The sequence below is a fragment of the Mirounga leonina genome, unplaced genomic scaffold (assembly GCF_011800145.1).
Source record: "Mirounga leonina isolate KUSES-001 unplaced genomic scaffold, KU_Mleo_1.0 Mir_176, whole genome shotgun sequence".
NCBI classification, from domain to species: domain Eukaryota; kingdom Metazoa; phylum Chordata; class Mammalia; order Carnivora; family Phocidae; genus Mirounga; species Mirounga leonina.
The window spans coordinates 32111904-32130017 of record NW_023270454.1 but is presented as its reverse complement, the minus strand read 5'-3'; the positions used below and the strand labels follow the sequence as shown (position 1 = coordinate 32130017).

General features: G+C 42.7%; 2 protein-coding genes across 6 annotated transcripts in view; one reads left to right on the top strand and one right to left on the bottom strand.

Moving 5' to 3' along the window:
• TLR2 (toll like receptor 2) overlaps positions 1 to 2688 on the top strand; it is a 12988-nt gene extending 10300 nt beyond the window's left edge. For both annotated transcript variants that reach the window (XM_035022871.1, XM_035022870.1), the window contains exon 2: positions 112 to 2688. In XM_035022871.1, coding sequence (XP_034878762.1) covers positions 128 to 2485 — 2358 coding nt within the window. In that variant the 5' untranslated portion in view covers positions 112 to 127 and the 3' untranslated portion in view covers positions 2486 to 2688. The remainder of the gene's footprint in view (positions 1 to 111) is intronic.
• Positions 2689 to 7763: 5075 nt separating this feature from the next.
• RNF175 (ring finger protein 175) overlaps positions 7764 to 18114 on the bottom strand; it is a 47498-nt gene continuing 37147 nt past the window's right edge. For all 4 annotated transcript variants that reach the window (XM_035022864.1, XM_035022866.1, XM_035022865.1 and 1 more), the window contains 4 exons: positions 17428 to 17548; positions 13238 to 13368; positions 10102 to 10203; positions 7764 to 7884 (listed from right to left, as the gene is read on the bottom strand). In XM_035022864.1, coding sequence (XP_034878755.1) covers positions 7764 to 7884; positions 10102 to 10203; positions 13238 to 13368; positions 17428 to 17548 — 475 coding nt within the window. The remainder of the gene's footprint in view (positions 7885 to 10101; positions 10204 to 13237; positions 13369 to 17427; positions 17549 to 18114) is intronic.

The window sequence follows — 18114 nt, the reverse complement described above, 5'->3', positions numbered from 1 at the left end:
GTGTGTGTGTGTGTGTGTGTGTGTGTTATGCCTTACAGAACATTTCTCAGGAACTAGAATCTTGATAAGCCGTCAAACACAATCGCTCATCTGAACCTCCTTTATTTGTAGGTTGGACCACTGGACCATGTCACGTGTTTTGTGGACAGTATGGGTGTTGGGGGCTGTAACCAACCTCTCCAAGGAAGAGGCCCCTGATCAGGCTTCTTCTCTGTCCTGTGACCCCACTGGTATCTGCGACGGCCACTCCAAATCTTTAAGCTCCATCCCGGCAGGGCTCACGGCAGCTGCGAGAAGCCTCGACCTCTCCAACAACGAGATCGCCTCCATCAGCGCCACTGACCTGCGGGGCTGTGTGAACCTCAAGGCTCTGAAGCTGGCGTCTAATGGAATTACCACGATAGAGGAAGAATCTTTTGCTTCCCTGCAGAGTCTCGAACACTTGGACTTATCCTATAATCTCTTATCTAACTTATCATCTTCCTGGTTCAGGCCCCTTTCTTCCCTGAAGTTCTTAAACTTACTGGGAAATCTTTACAAATCACTCGGGGAAACACCTCTTTTTTCTCAGCTCACAAATCTGCGAATTCTGAAAGTAGGAAATATTGACCACTTCACTGAGCTTCAGGTAAAGGATTTTGCTGGACTCACTTTTCTTGAGGAACTTGAGATTGAAGCTTCAAGTCTCCAGAGGTACGAGCCAAAGAGTTTGAAGTCAATTCAGAACATCAGCCACTTGGCTCTTCGTATGAAGCAGCCTGTTTTACTGCTGGAGATTTTTGTAGATCTTTCAAGTTCCTTGAAACATTTAGAACTGAGAGACACTCATTTGAACACTTTCCGGTTTTCAGAAGCATCCATCAGTGAAACAAATACACTGATTAGAAAGTGGACATTTAGAAATGTGAAAGTCACCGATGGAAGTTTTAGCGAAATTGTGAAACTGTTGAATTATGTTTCTGGAGTGTCAGAAGTCGAGTTTGAGGACTGTACCCTGGATGGGCTTGGTGATTTTGACGTACCCGGTAGTGACAAAATTAAAAGTATAGGTGGGATAGAGATATTAACAGTACGGAGGTTGTATATTCCATATTTTTACTCATTTTACGATATGAGTAGTATCTATTCACTTACAGTAGAAGTTAAAAGAATCACAGTAGAAAGCAGTAAGGTTTTTCTGGTTCCTTGTTCACTTTCACAACATCTAAAATCACTAGAATATCTGGATCTCAGTGACAATTTAATGCTTGAGGAATACTTGAGAAACTCAGCCTGTGAGCATGCCTGGCCCCTCCTGCAAACCTTAATTTTAAGGCAAAATCGTTTGAAATCATTAGAAAAAACCGGAGAAACTTTGCTTACTCTGAAAAACCTGACTAACCTTGATATTAGTAAGAATAATTATGTTTCTATGCCTGAAACTTGTCAGTGGCCAGAGAAGTTGAAATACCTGAACTTATCCAACACGAGAATACACAGTGTCACCCCTTGCATCCCCTGGACACTGGAAATTTTAGATATTAGCAATAACAATCTCGATTCATTTTCCCTGATTTTGCCACAACTCAAAGAACTTTATATTTCCGAAAATAAGTTGAAGACTCTACCGGATGCCTCCTTCTTACCCATGTTACGCATCATGAGAATCAGCAGAAATATAATAAGTACTTTCTCGAAGGAGCAGCTTGAATCTTTTCACACACTGGAGGCCCTGGACGCCGGCGGTAACCATTTCCTTTGCTCCTGTGAATTCCTGTCGTTCACTCAGGAGCAGCGAGCGCTGGTCCAGATCCTGATCGACTGGCCAGAGAACTACCGGTGTGACTCTCCGTTCTCCGTGCGCGGCCGGCGGGTTCGGGACGCGCATCTCCCGGCCTCTGAATGCCACCGGGCAGCTCTGGTGTCTGCCGTGGGCTCTGTCCTCCTCCTGCTACTTCTGCTCACGGGGGTCCTGTGCCACCGCTGCCACGGGCTGTGGTACCTGAAGATGATGTGGGCCTGGCTCCAGGCCAAAAGGAAGCCCAGGAAAGCGCCCCCCAGGGACCTCTGCTACGATGCCTTTGTGTCTTACAGTGAGCGCGATGCCTACTGGGTGGAGACCGTGATGGTCCAGGAGCTGGAGCACTTCGACCCTCCCTTCAGGCTGTGTCTTCATAAGCGGGACTTCATCCCTGGCAAATGGATCATTGACAATATCATCGACTCCATCGAGAAGAGCCACAAGACCATCTTCGTGCTGTCTGAAAACTTCGTGAAGAGCGAGTGGTGCAAGTATGAGCTGGACTTCTCCCATTTTCGCCTCTTTGATGAGAACAACGATGCTGCCATTCTCATTCTTCTGGAGCCCATTGAGAAAAAGGCCATCCCCCAGCGTTTCTGTAAGCTGCGGAAGATAATGAACACCAAGACCTACCTGGAGTGGCCCACAGATGAAACTCAGCAGGAGGGGTTTTGGTTAAATTTGAGAACAGCAATAAAGTCCTAGATTCCTTCATGAAAGGCCAGTCTGGGTCTGGTGGAGGTCTTTATGTCACTAGTGGTAGCTAAGTCCATTCTGACACAGTTCTATGCAAACTACACAAATGCACTGTCCTTTGCAGACTTGCTTACTAAAACCACTAAAATTGTTCATATTTTGTTTTATAAAAACTACCAGATTGAAAATAAAAGGTTCTTGGTTTTTCTTTATCCTGTGAGATAATCATGATCTAAGTGCATTATTGACATCAGAATTATCTGTAGCAATTGGCTTAGTTCATTAGGAAATAGCACAAATGAACAGATCTCATATGAATTCTTGGTCAGTTTTCTGCAAGGACTCTTATCCCCGTAGATGGCATTCTCTACCCCACTTAGCTGTCTCCTCTCTGTGTGACTCCTCTCAAGAACAACAAGGGAAAAGGTTGGGGAACTCAGCCAAAGTTGTTGCTATTCTGAGAAAAAAAGTGCCTTGAATCCCCATTAAACTTTACAGGATGCAAAATACCTAGGTGGTGTTTCTACGTGACCTGGGTCTGAGTGTTGGATAGGTTTCTCCAGTCCCAGTCACTTGAGAGAGGATATAGAACACACTAAACAGTAAATTATATCTTTCCATGAAAATGAAACTAATGAAGTACAGCTGACCCTTAAACAACGCAGGAGTTAGGGGCAGTGACATACCCTCTCCCCGCTGTGCACTCGGAAATCTGTGTATATAACTTTTGATTTCCCAAAACTAACTACTAGTAGTTTACGGTCGACCAGAACCCCTGCCGATAACATAAACAGCCGATTAACACACATTTTGTGTATGTATTATATATGGTATTCTTACAGTACAGTCAGCTAGAAAAAAGAAAATGTTATTAAGAAAATCATAAATCGGGCGCCTGGGCGGCTCAGTCGTTAAGCGTCTGCCTTCGGCTCAGGTCATGATTCCAGGGTCCTGGGATCGAGCCCCGCATCGGGCTCCCTGCTCGGCGGGAAGCCTGCTTCTCCTTCTCCCACTCCCCCTGCTTGTGTTCCTTCTCTCGCTGTGTCTGTCTCTGTCAAATAAATAAAATCTTAAAAAAAAAAAAAAAAGAAAATCCTAAATCTGCACATAAATGGACCCACGCAGTTCAAACCAGTGCTGTTCAAGGGTCAAGTGTAAATAAAATAACTCAGTTTAGAGGACTTCCAAAGAAGCTCCCACATCCCTAACTCTGATCTTCCTTCAGCCTTCCTTCAGCATTCTGTGTGAAGTTCTGATGAGTTTCTAGTTACTCCATCTTCTAATCCATTTCCCTGCCGCATCTTGCTTTTTTTTTTCTTCTGAAAGTATTATTTCTCATTCTCAAAAAGCCTCTTTTCCCCCCTCTGAACATTTACAAAAGCACATGTGAGCTAAATAGATTTTTAAACAAGTATATACCTAGTGATTCCTCAAAATGACCCCCAAAATAGTTGATACACAATAATTTAAAGATAGATATTACGTCCACATGTTAATTTTTTTAAAAGATTTTATTTTTATTTTTGCGAGAGAATGAGCATGAGCCGGGGGGGGTGGGGGCGGGGGCGGGTAGCCGAGGGAGAAGGAGACTCCGCTGAGCAGGGAGCCCGATGTAGGACTCGATCCCAGGACCATGGGATCATGACCTGAGCCGAAGGCAGACGCTTAACCGTCTGAGCCACCCAGGAGCCCTCCACATGTTAATTTTTATAATCTAGAATTCTACATTACGTTTAATGCAATTAATTAAGCTAAGGGCTATTTACTGATTCAATGGAAATTTCTTCTTAAACTGGGAACCACTTGTGAAAGGAAGCAAACTTCCTCTGACCTGCTCTGTTCTTAGCCAGAACTGGGTTTGTGTGGTTGATTGGGCTCTGGAGTCAGAAAAACCTGGGTCAGTAGATGTGTATCTTTGGGCAAGTCCCTTAACTGACCCCAAATATTTTTCTGCCCTTAGAATAGGAACACTAGTATCTACATCATGTAGGTCTGAATGTACAGTAGTTTAGGTAAACTACTGAGCGCGTGCCCCTTGGTTACCATCCCCTCTGGAAGGTCGAGGGGGGCAAGAGGACCAAGTCTTTGAGAATGGGAACCATGGGTGCTAGCGTGGGGTGACAGCAGTGACTATAGTAGATGTTAGCTACTATTTTTTTTCCAAGAAGTGGTTTGTCTTCTTATAGATTAGTTTGTAAATGTATATTTTTCTGTTACGGGTACTAGCAGTGATACAAGGGACCCTGTTTTTTGCAGAAAAATACTCCAGAGAAATAAGTTCATTAAGGGCAGAGCAGTTTTAGTCCTGGGGAAACTCACAGAGTCTTTCTTCTCTCTCGTACCAACTCTTGGGAAAGTGTTATGGAGGAGATAGTAGCCAGCCTAAGCAATAAAATGGACAAGTTCAGGAGAAGGTAGGGTGTTACAAAAACCAAAGACAATAATGGACTTCTTGCTTTATTTCTTTATGTCTTACATTTAAGCACGATGTTAATTATCATGAGAACCAGACAAATTTAACATAGACTTGGTCTGTAGATTTATTTCCAATAATTTAAATAGCAAGAGAAAGAGCTCCATAGTTAGTTGGTAGATTGAAAGTAATGTTATAAAAATAATCTTTATTTTTCTCATCGCAGATGTTAAACATGTTCACCATAGAAATTTTGGAAAAGAGATAGGAGCATATAAAGAAAGTAAGAATCCATTCTTATCCCTTCACCTTGGGAGAACCACTGGTAACTGTGTAGTGTATATAGCTCTGCATAATTTTTTCAATGTATATGAACATATTACCTTACAAAATTGGGATTAGATTTTAAATACCTTAACTATAAAGAAAATAGCATCTTTGTTTTTTGTGTGTGAGGTTGTTTAGTGATTATCCAAAATTTCTGAACTCTGAGGGTCATTCAGAATTCCACATAGATACATACTGGTCTAATTGCCCAGAGTTCTAAAGGGTTCTAAAGGCTACCTTCCCATCCAAGTACTAACCAGGCTACCCTCATGCAGCTGTCCATAAAAGATAAATGGGAGGGGCGGCCCAGGTGGCTCAGTCAGTTAAGCATCAAACTCTCGATTTTGGCTCAGGTCATGGTCTCAGGGTCGTGAGATTGAGCTCCACGTTGAGCTCCTCGCTTGGGTCGAAGTCTGCTTGAGATTCTCTCTCTTCCTCTCCCTCTGCCCCTCGCCCCCTGCTTGCTCTCTCTCTTAAAAAAAAAAGATAAATAGGAAAATACATCAGAGGTCAATTTAAGGGCTCCTTCTTTTATAGAAGAAAAAACTTTTAGTTAATGCTTTATCCAACAGTGAAGACTTTTGTCAGTAGACTATAAGCTCAGGAATCTTGTTTTATCTCCTTAATCCTTGCACATGCCCGGTATATAATATGTATCGAACTATTGAAGTATTTGTTGAGTAGAGAAATAAACCAGAGTTAAATCTAATAATCTGGATGGTGAACCAGTCATAATACTGAAGTACTGAGCAGTTTCAAGAAGGAATATTACCAACAGGTAAAAATCTTAGCATGAGTTATCTTCATTACAACCGTGATAAGACTTTGAAGAGCATTAAGTTAAGTACGTTGCCTAGGTTTTTGACAATAGGTGTGTTTCCTTTCTACTTCATGTAAGTGTAATGTCTCCAGGTATGCAGAATAGATGTCTGATATTAGGTATACAGTGGTGGCTGTTTTAACTACTCACCACCAGTTTAAAACAAATACATTTTGGGAGGCCAATGTATTTATTGCTCTTGAGTTAATTCTTTCTGACCGTTCTTTCCTATTCCATTACTTTTATCCCTTCCTGCTGGATTAATTCATTCTTTCAACAAATAATTATTGAGTGCCTACTAGATGCCAGGCTACTCCATGTGCTGGAGGTACAGCAGGGAACTAGATCCCTAAAATTCTCTGCCTTCACGGAGGGGAAACACACAATAAAAAAATAAATGTATCATAATGAGTTCAGGTATTGATAAGCGCTATGAAGAGAATAAAACCAGAGCACAATGGAAGAGAGTGGTTCTCCTCCCCTTTAGTGCAGCCCTATATGGGGCAGGTGCACTTGGCAGGCCCAGGGAACGCAGCGCACCTCCAGCCCGGCCTGTTAAATGGGCTGTGGCACCTAATGCTAGACTTTTCCAGAATAACACCGTCTATGCCGAAGGGCTTTCTAGTCAAAGCCGCCATGTGGTGACAAGCACATAGAGCAGAGAAGACCATATCCTGAAGCTGTAGATTACATAACAACTCTGCCTACTTCGTTGAAGATGTTGAACTCACCAGAAGATATTAGCTATCACTAAAGGTTGTACGTAAAGTACATTATCAGCCAAATTAGAGGTTGGGTGTCCATGGTGGGTTGTAACAAATGTGTTGCATGGATTAGAAAATGATCACAATGGGAAAGATGCAAAGTATGCTGTATTTGTTTATGTTGTTCATAATTAAAATCAAACACAGAGACCAGATTTGAAAACTCCCTGAGTGGACAAAACCAGTTTAGTCTTTTTTTTTTTTTTAAGATTTTACTTATTCATTTGAGAGAGATAGAGAGAGCATAAGCCAGTGGGGAGAGGCAGAGGAGAAGCAGACTCCCGGAGTGGGGAGTCCAACACGGGGCTCGATCCCAGAACCCCAGGACTATGACCCAAAGGCAGATGCTTAACCAACTGAGCCACCTAGGTGCCCCCAAACCAGTTTAGTCTTACAAGCAAAGCTTGATTTAACTTATTTTGCAAGACAAGTAAGGCTAACTTGATCCGGGTACTTCTTGCTTAGGCCTCTGAAAATCATAAGCAAGACTTAAATTGTTTTCCCAAAATTGATATGAGGTGATCACTAACCAATTCCCTTTCATTTAAGAGAATTCCAGTATTATAACCAATCACTGTGAAGAATACACAGTCCCTGCGTCTGCACTATATAAGCTGTTGCCTTAACATACACCTCTGAGCTTCATTCTGTGTTTTTGTCTGAGTGCTCTTGGTTTGCAAACGATCTTTCTGATGTGTGCACAATAAACTTTTACTGATTACTACTTTACTGATTCATTGGTTTTACTTCTGTTTTTTCCTGAACTTTTGACATTCAGCTTCTCTTTTAAATTCTTTCCACATAGACAGATTGCCTTTTGTAGGGCCCTGAGTTTTATTCAGTTTTCTAAACTCTGGGGCTCACCTCTGAAGTTAAAAAAAGATTATCAATAATAAATGTAGGACCAAGGATTTAAAAATATTTCAACATGCAAGACGTTGCTTCCAGAGTAGGTCTGCTGTACTATTCCAGCCCTAGTGAGTAATTAATGCCTTGAACTATTCCAATCACCACGGGTTGCCAGGCCACCAAATAACGAAGCCAATCAAGGATTTGTCCATACAGAAAGTGTGTGCGCTCCCAGCTAAATCTCAGTTAAGGAGGTTGCTCTCTATGCAGTCAAGTAGCAGAAATATTCAATCTCATTTGCAAATATAATAAGCAATGCAATGAGTAGTTATTTCCTTTCTTATTAATTCTATGTGCTCATTTAAAATCCCCTTCTGTGATTTTTATAGCATTTGGTTATCATTGTTATTTACACTACACCGAATTTGCAAAAGTAAATCAAAACAGTTTACAATAAAATCCCAGACTATGAAGCAAGAACTAAAGGTGAGGGTCACTACTAAGAGTGGGAAAGGGGAAATGGTCACACTGGAAAACCAAGGATCATGGAAGCTTTTGTAAGTGAGCCAAGGCAGCCTTGGGCTTTCCTGTGATTGGCTCATCAGAGGGAGCGCATTGTGTATTTCAAAGAAAAACATCACAGATAAGATATACTTTTTCCTGATTTCGCTGATAAGTTGTGCTAAGGGGACATAATTAATACATAATATCTCTGATAGCAATGTTATATACATAAAGGCAAATATTCCCCAAGTAGCTTTTTTTTTTTACTGAGTCTCAATAAAAAGAGCACATGTAATACTCAAAAGTTTATTCTCACAAGACTATATAGAGTAACCCATTGTCCTTTGTTATTTACGTGATCGTTTAAGATGATGTTCAGGATTATATTATCATCAGTTTTATAACAAAGATGCATATATTTTCGTTTCATAAGGTATTAACCAAAAGTGGTTCTGGACTCGGTCTCCTCATATTAGAAGGGAACTTCAGGGAGAGTGCGTGAAAAGGAGGGAGGGAGAAGCATCACATATCCATCAGCAGCCGTTAGCGGTGGTTGTGCTTGAGTTGCACTGACTCCCTGAGAAAGCTCAGGCCTGTACATGGAGCTGGGGGCCGCAGAGGTGTTCTCTGTTGCCACCCCCTAAGACACAGAGACCCATGGTGCTGCTTCCTCGCTGCCCTAAGGGCAAATCTTTCCTTGATCTGCAGTTCTCAGGGATGGGGGTTACTGCTGCCAACAGCCATGGTTACACCTGTATATTTAGGGTTGGTGAAGAGTAGGGGGAGCAGGGAACAAGGGAGGTGTCTCCTTTAGCACTGTACAATGTAGCTGACCGGGACACAGAATGTATAGAAAGGCTGGCTGTCTCTTAGGAGAAGAGAGAGTACTTGGGAGGTTGACGCCAACCTCTCAATGTTTTCTGCATAAGGTCGGGATATGTTTTAATCCCATTTACTACCCGCCCCCCAAGAAATATATTATGGTCTTGGGCCAGTGGGGTTGAGGACTAAGTCTTTGTTAATCAGCTCTGGATGGGACCATTGAGGCTTCCTGTGGCCTCAGTTGGAGAACATTGGTGTCTATAAAAATCCCGATTGTTGCCATAAGCTGTCTGTAGGTCCTCATTTTCTTTCACTATTATTATCCCTAGGGTTTAGCCCAAGACGAGATGAGGCATGCCAAGGAATTTAAAAGGCCAAAATACAGGGGGTAAAGAAATCCTCTCTCTGGAAATAATAAAATTTAGTACACCTTAAAATTTTTTTTCTCTACCCTAGTTCACATTTGGGGCTTTTAAAATTTCAATTCCAGGGGCACCTGGGTGGCTCAGTCGATTAAGCATCTGTCTTTGGCTCAGGTCATGACCCGGGGGTCCTGGGATCGAGCCCCACCTTGAGCTCCCTGCTCAGCAAGGAGTTTGCTTCTCTCTCTCCCTCTGCTGCTCCCCCTTCAAACCTCCGCTATGCTTGCTCTCTCGCAAATAAATAAATAAATAAAATCTTTTAAAAAATTTCATTTCTATTCTAGTCTATATGTTTATCTACCCATCCACTCATCCCATCCACTGTCATCCACCTATTTGCCTGCGTACCTATCCATCCATCCATCCATCATCTATTTATAGGTCTATCATCCATCTCTCTAATCCTGCCATATATTTACCTATCTCTTGCAACATCCCATTACATTTCCACTAAAGTGCTTATAGTGGAATATATGGAATATGAAGAGTAGAATGTATCTTTTTTGGCATTTAAGTTCCTAGCCAGAGTAGTAACATGGGCCCAGGGGAGAAAAGAGACCAGGAAGTCGTTTTGAAATAAATGGCTAGGGAAAACAAATATTTCTGCTAAAACTGTAATGAAGAAAATGAAAATACAGATTGAAGAATGCATTACCAGGAACATTTAAGGTAATACTTCAAACTTTTTTTTAAAAAAAGGATACGGGTTACTGATCATCCTCTTCAAATCAACCTTCTCTTTGCAGTAAGGGCAAGTCTGCTTTTTACCAACTATACACCAACCTCGGATGCAGAATTCGTGAAAGCTTAGGCATCTTGTTAGGGAATTTTCTAGATATTAAAGGGCAAGGTCTGCTTCCTGATGGCATAATGGAAATGACCCCATCTGCGGGGAGGAAGTCGAGGGTGAGAGTGGCTGTCAGTCGTGACTTGACTGTACATCACTATCTAAGGAAGATTGTGCAGGACGATGGAACCCCCAAGGACTGGGAGCTTGAGGTCAGAGCTGCCATAGCTTTAGGACCCTGAGGAGTCTATACTGCTCTTTGGCTTTACTTGTTCTTCTTGCTTCACTTGAGCCTCCCAAGATTTAAAGTAGATAAAGAATATGAAAGTGCTTTTTTACAGTAATATTTTATGTAAATGTATCATGGCATTTCTCTGCCTCGCTGACTGTGCTCTTCTTAGGCATTCACCATAGCACTTCCCTGTTCTACTTTCTGTGCATTATTCCTTACCTACTATGTAATCAGACTTGTCTGAGGCACTTAGACAAGCTTCAGTTATCTGTAGTCATAAACCGCAAACTTAACGCATATTTCTGTTAGCTTCATAAGTCCTACCTCAAGTTTTTTTTTTATTACTGATAAGGAGTCACTTACTTTTAATAGACTATAAACCTAATAAAATTCTGAAACTCTAGGCATTGACAGATTCATTTGTATATCTCGCCTTGTCTGCAGAGTTTGACCCTTTGCCCCTAAAGCTGAGAGCGCATCCCATGTTTTCCCACAGCAGCAGGGGAATGCTCCTATTAGAGCTCATATCACATTGTATCATGACATTCCATGCGCATACACGTCTCTTCTGGACCACCGGCTACCTGTGGGACCACGTCTCATTCTTTTCTGTCCTCAGCACCTTAAGCAGTGCCGAAAGGCCTATTTATTAAATAAATATTTGAATGAATCACTCAAAACCAATTACTTTTGCAAATATATTTTCTCGGGTTCCACAACATTGTAGATTTGAGCAAAGTGATTAACAGTAATGAGATCCATCCTATTGACCCATCCTACTGGTTTATTTATTTCTACAGTTGTTGATCCCAGTGTGGCTCTCTGGATCCAGATCACACGATTTTTCTGACTAGCCTGCTGTCACCCATGTGAACAGCAATGATGTGGAAATTTCCTCCCTAACAAATGGAGGACTGTGAAGTGTAGACAAGTCAAGGCCATGTATACAGGTCCTCAATATAGATCTTTCTGCAACTAAGAGTTTCCACTGTTTTATGTTCTTGGAATTGGGTCATTTTTGCAATAGGCTTGAATTAACATAAAGCGGTGTATTATAGCAAAGATTTTAAACCCAAAGCCCTTACAGCCCTTTATTCAAAAGGGCTGGAGTACAGCCCCATCTTCTAGATAGGTATAGAGGTCAGGGGTCATGGAGACAGCATTGAAATGTCCACCTCCTCTTTAATATTCTCTGTCTCATCTTCAAAATCTCGATGCTGAAAAGTCTCCAAGGTGGCAGAATTGCTGCAAAGCAATATTCAGATTCCTTCCCCTGCTCCACCTTGATAATAGGAGTCATGTTTTCCCACTCCTTGCTCATATGATTCATGCTAAAGTGGGCCATTAATAATGCTCCCTGCAAAGCAAATTTAAGGGTGACGACATTTTAGATTACATATGCACACATGTACAACAATCCCTAAGCGCTTTTAAAGGTGGAGAGAGAAATTATTTCCACTTGCAAATGGCAGAAAGGGCTCTAGTTCAACATTTGAAAAGTAAATCACGTTTAAAACTAGGGCCAGATTTGGAAAATTTCTTCCAAAGAAGGATAGTTTTTTGGGAAAGGTATCACACTGAGAGGCCACCATAGAATTCCATGTGGGATACCTTTGTGTTTCTTATCTTAAAATAGTAAGGCTTAAATGTTGGAGTGAGGGGTCCTATTACATTTCAGATGCATTTAGTCCATTTTTTACCTCTCAGGATCGAATAAATGCAATCTGTCCAAATTAAACCAAATCATAGGCACTGCATGTCTAGAGTATTACTGAGTTAGGTGGGCTTCAGAGGCGAAAGACAGGTGGCTTAACCACCTCATAATGCCAGAACTTTGAACTGAGTGTAGAGCAACATTATCAAATTGATATTGACTATAAAATAAAGATAAATGACACCTTCTTTCCCCTGTATTTACAAAAGAATTAAAATACTGATTGTCCGCCAACCCAAACATGACTTTGGTCTCCAGAGTTATATGCTGGGGCAGCATGGGCTGCTTGGCTTGGGGCTCATGATCCTAGTATCTTTCCACATATTGAGGTCTTCCTCCACAGTTACTGGAATTCCCAAAGAATGCTAGTTTCCAGGCCCAGGCTTGTCTGGTTCCTAACACCTAAAGATCCATCAGCCATTTGGGGCAGAACTCACAGGCAGTCCTCTGTCAAATGGTCCAAGAACTGGGTGCTCAAGGTTTGGTCCCTCCTTCTGTAACCAAAGGTATCCTGCTGCCTATGGCCTTGTCCTCTTTCCAAGACCAAAGCGGATACTTGGCTGTCCCCACTACCAGTGTGGACACAAGCACGTTCCCAGGATTATTTCCAGGCACAGTCTGCTGTGTTCAGTCCTGTGAGACTCAGACCCAGGCTCCGCCTGGAGAGCCCTGAGTTCCTCCCTGCACCCGAAACTCCACTTTTTCTCACCCCCAAACCCTTCTCTCCCTGGTCCTTCTTGGCTATCTGTTCACTTACAGCTTTGCTAACTTTCCCAGCCAGAGTCTCGGGCACATGCTGCAGCTTTTCTAGTCCGTATGGCAGTACGATTCAGTTTTAAAAAGGCAATTACTAGCAGAAGAGTAGCAGTTCATTTTTCAGCAGGGATTATCAGAAAGTCTCAACAAGAGAGATGGTGGAGGATCAAGGCCTGGGGTTTGGGGGATGGGAGCTAGCTCAGCAAGGCAGAGGAGATGCTGAGAGGTGGAGGAGGAGGAGGAGGAGGGGGAAGGGGTGAGTTACCAACTCCCGTGACCAACACAGAGTATATGAAATTGCCTCCCATCACGGCTTGATGAAGCCTGTATGGCTTCCTGTGAAAAGGATACACATGATTGCATGAGAGCTGGTAGGTGTTCTCAGTGAGCCCTTCTTCATCGAGCTCCACAATGATCTGCCCACAGACGGCACAGACGTTGTCTGACAAGCTCCTTGTGGGCATCCCACTGATGCTATAGAACTGTTGGGGAAACACACAGAGCACTGTTGGAAAAGAAGGCACGTACCATTCCTTCTCTGAACACAGGGAAGCCACTGAGTCTGTACTGCTCCTTCCTTGGTTTAGAACTTGAAACACTCTTCCCCATAGGAATGCTTCAGTAGGGTCAGGGTCTCCAGGCAAGAACCCACTGAACCCCACGTGGACCCAAAGCACATGGCTAACTATGACCTCCAATTCAACCTCCCCAGTGAGGAATCCTTCAAGGGGAAAAGTCTTTTATCCAGGGCTGTAGTTCAGAGCTTTTTAAGGAAGCTTTTTAAGCTTACCTATAGCCTGACCCTTTCTCTTATTCTAGAGATTAGTGCACAGGTCTGGAGTAAGCTGAGGCATCGCTATATTTTTTAATTCCCATGTGATGAGAAGGAGCACACAGACTAACCCCATTGGGTGCAATGCTTTTAGAATTCTAACTTGGGATACCTGCATCTTTCTAGTACTGAGGATGAAGAATGATTCCAATATTGGCAGCACATTAGAATCCCTAAGAAGCTTGTTTTTTAAGATTATTTATTTATTTGAGAGAAGGAGAGCACAAACAGGAAGAGTAGAGGGAGAGGGAGGAGCAGACTCCCTACCGAGCAGGGAGCCCGATGTGGGGCTGGATCCCAGGACCCGGAGACCATGACCTGAGCCGAAGGCAGACGCTTAACCCACTGAGCCATCCAGGCGGCCCTAGAATCCCTAAGAAGCTTTTTTAAAAAAAAATAAATACTCATTGAATAATTGTTTTAGACTTAAAGAAAAGATATGAAGATAGTACAAGCCCCCATATACCATATACCCCATGTCCCCTATTATTAACATCTTACATTAGTATGGTAACTTCGTCACAATCAGTGAACCAACAATGACACTTACTATGAAATAAAGTACATACTTTATACATACTTTATTCAGATTGCTTAGGTTTTGTTTTGTTTTGTTTTGTTTTTAAGTCTAATGTCCTTATTCTGTTCCAGAATCTCATCTAGGATACCGCTTAGGCTCCTCTTGGCTATGGTGGCTTCTCAGACTTTGCTTTTTTTCAATGACTTGGACAGTTTGGGGGGAGTATCCTGTGGAATGTCCCTCAATTGGAATTTAGCTGGTGTCTTTCTCTTGATGACACTGAGGTTATGGGTTTTAGGGAGGAAGATAACAGAGGTGACATTCTTATCACACCATAGCGAAGGTACATGCTATCAATATGACTTATCACTGTTGCTATTAACCTTGATCACCAGGCTTGTGGCAGTGTCTGTCAGGTTTCTCCACTATAAAGCTACTTTTTCTTTCTTTCTTTTTTTTTTTTTTAAGATCTATTTCTTTATTTGAGAGAGAGAGAGAGTGCGCACACACAGACGGAGAGGGGGGAGGGAGAAGCAGAATGCCCGCTGAGCAGGGAGCCCGACATGGGGCTCGATCGACAGGGGGCTCAATCCTAGGACCCTGGGATCATGACCTGAGCCGAAAGCACACGCTCAACAGACTGAGCCACCCAGGTGCCCCAAAGCTACTCGTTCTTTTATTCCTTCCTATTCTGTACTCTTTGGAAGGAAATCACCATGAGCAGCCCATTCATAAGGAGAGGGGCGTTATGCTCTCACTGTCAGTGAGGTTTCTCCAGAGAAAAGGACCTGATAGCGTGTGTGTGTGTGCGTGTGTGTGTGCACGTGTGTGTGTGTACCTAGACTAGTATTCGGGTGTTTAAACAATTGAACACCTTAGCCTAGCCAGTTGACACAAAAACCTTAACCATACAGCCATCTTAAGGTTGGAGTACCTACATAAGTTAGGTGGAATTCTTCTGCATAGGAGATTTGTCTGTTCTCCTCCATTCATTCATTCATTCATTCATTCATTCATTAGTTCATATCAATATGGACTCATGATAATTTATTTTAGACGTGGGGTTATAAGCCAATGCTGCTGCAGCTTCTACTGCTATTACTACTACTGTTTTGCTGCACACGTCGTTCCAGCTTTGGCCATTGGCAGCTTTTTCAGTTGGCTTCTGTATCTTTTTGAATAACCCTCATCATCGTGGTATTTTTTTTGTCTGGTTGGTTTTCCGAGCACTTCCGTTAAGGAATTGTCCTCTGGCAATACAAGATACTCCAGGCACATTTGTATGTTCCTTGCCAAGACCTAGAATCAACCATTTCTCCAAGGAGCCCTGGTTCCTTTTATTGTAGAATGGTATTAGAAAAGATCTGGGCACAAGGTGTGCTCCTTGCTACAGGGGTGACGTATTTTTTAAGGAGTATGGCTTCTGGCTTTTGCTGGAGGAAGTAGGAGTGGAAATGTTCCCTCCTGTGCTCACCATAAGCATTATAAAAAAGGCAGTTGTCCCATAGAGGACGCATGGCAGAGGAATTCCCAAAAGTAGCTTGTTCCGGCATCTCACCACAGAAGTGGATTCCAGGCTACAGGAAAGGAGCAAGATAGAGCCTACATAAATGGAGAAGGGCAGGGCGCCTGGGTGGCTCAGTTGGTTAAGCGACTGCCTTCGGCTCAGGTCATGATCCTGGAGTCCCGGGATCGAGTCCCGCATCGGGCTCCCTGCTCAGCAGGGAGTCTGCTTCTCCCTCTCCCGCTCCCCCTCTTGTGCTCTTTCTCTCTCTCACTCTCTCTCTCAGATAAATAAATAAAATCTTTTAAAAAAAAATGGAGAAGGGCAGATGGGATGGGGATGAAGTTAGGGTCATGTCTACTTAGTCTTGCCCCATAAATGGAGAGAGGGAAGAACAGTCCTGAATTATACTCTTCCCTTGCCACTCGCACTAGCTTTTCCATTTCGTATCTGCTGTGTACCCAGAGACCAGTAGAGGGCAGAGACATGGAATTCTTGACACCACTGGGTCATCCCTGGAGCCCCTGTGAGTTTTAGAGATGCGCGTAGTTTTAGAGATGTGTCAGGCGTAGATGAATGCTTCTAATATCTGAATCTGGAATCCATCTAACCAGAAAGTAAGTCTATTTGCAGTTTACGCTTAAGAGAGGTTTTTAAAAAGCTATTAGGGGCATTTTTAAAATTTTATACAGTCAGAATACATTTGGCACAGTTTTTGTATCTTCTACTTCTAATGCTGTATAATGATAACTGATCTTTATGAGGAGTAACCCTGAGGCACTGATGGAGTCCAGAGTACTTTATGTACATCAAATATGACTTTCTGTGTTAGGCAGATAGAAAGGTTTTTATTATTATTAAATTTTTCCTAATCCTTTCCTTTGTTTTTTTTTAGAGAGATGGGAGGCGGGACAGAGGGAGAGGGAGAGAGAGAATCTGAAGCAGGCTCCATGGCCAGCACGGAGTCCAACGTGGGACCCGATCTCACAATCCTGAGATCATGACCTGAGCTGAAATCAAGAGTTGGACGCTTAAACGACTGAGCCACCCAGGCATCCCTACTAATCCTTTCAATGTTGGCAATTGGAGTATGCTAGATATGGTTGCTTCCAAATAATTATTTTATTTAAAAAGAGGCCTTTGGGGGTGCCTGGCTGGCCTAGTCGGTAGAGCATGTGACTCTTGACCTCAGGGTTGTGAGTTTGAGCCCCATGGTGGTGTAAAGATGACTTAAACATAAATAAATAAATAAAAAGATGAGATGCCTTATTTCCCAACCACTTTATATAAATAAGGAGTATATTTTTAAAGCAATTAGCAAAGATAATTTTTTTTAATTTTTTTTTTTTTTAAGATTTTATTTATTTGCAACAGAGAGAATGAGAGACAGCATGAGAGGGAGGAGGGTCAGAGGGAGAAGCAGACTCCCTGCCGAGCAGGGAGCCTGATGTGGGACTCGATCCCGGGACTCCAGGATCATGACCTGAGCTGAAGGCAGTCGCTTAACCAACTGAGCCACCCAGGCGCCCAACAAAGATAATTTTTGATGCAAGGAGAATCAGGGAGCAGCTGGCCTGGGAGAACCAAAAAAGATCGATGTATTTCTGAAAACGGATGCAAACGTGTAAGATGAGACCATTTCTCTGTGTGCTGTAGTGATTTCAGAGAATGAAAGCAACACTCACCCCTATCGTAGAGGCCATGTAATCCGAACAGATCTCTGCAAAGTCTCTCCCCATTACACCATAGTAGAGGCCATAGAACAAGGATACGATGCCAAAATCCATGGAATCTCTAGCCTTGATTCTATTGAAAACAACAGTGTAAGGTAAAATAAGAACGTGGCATTTGGGGGGCTCGGGAAGGGCTGCAGCTTAGAGGACATTTCCTGCCAGGGTATCTAACAGAAATTTGATTACTTGATTTAAAAAAAAAATGTTTTTAAAGAATTTTAAATTCTCTAAATTCCCCTCAGATTTTACTACTCAGTGACAAGTGGATAAAGTAATTCTTGAGAGGGTCTTCTAACTAGCAGTTCTCAAGCTGGGCTGTGCAAAGAAAGGCCTGGGCAGCTTATAAAACTGTGCCCCCTGAACCCCAGACCAATGACATCAGACTCTCTGGGGGTGAAGCCTGGGCAGCAATATTTTTGGAACCTCTCCAGAGCCAGGTGATTCCAGTGGGCAGCTAACCTTAAGAACCTCCTTAATAGAGCAGTGGTTCTCAGCCTTCAATATAGATTAGAATCACCTGGGGGAGATTTAAGACTGCTGATCAGGAGCTGAACTGTAAGTGGCCTGGGGTGGGGTCTGCAGAGCATTGCTTTTCATTCATTCATTCATTCATTCATTCATTCATTCATTCATTCATTC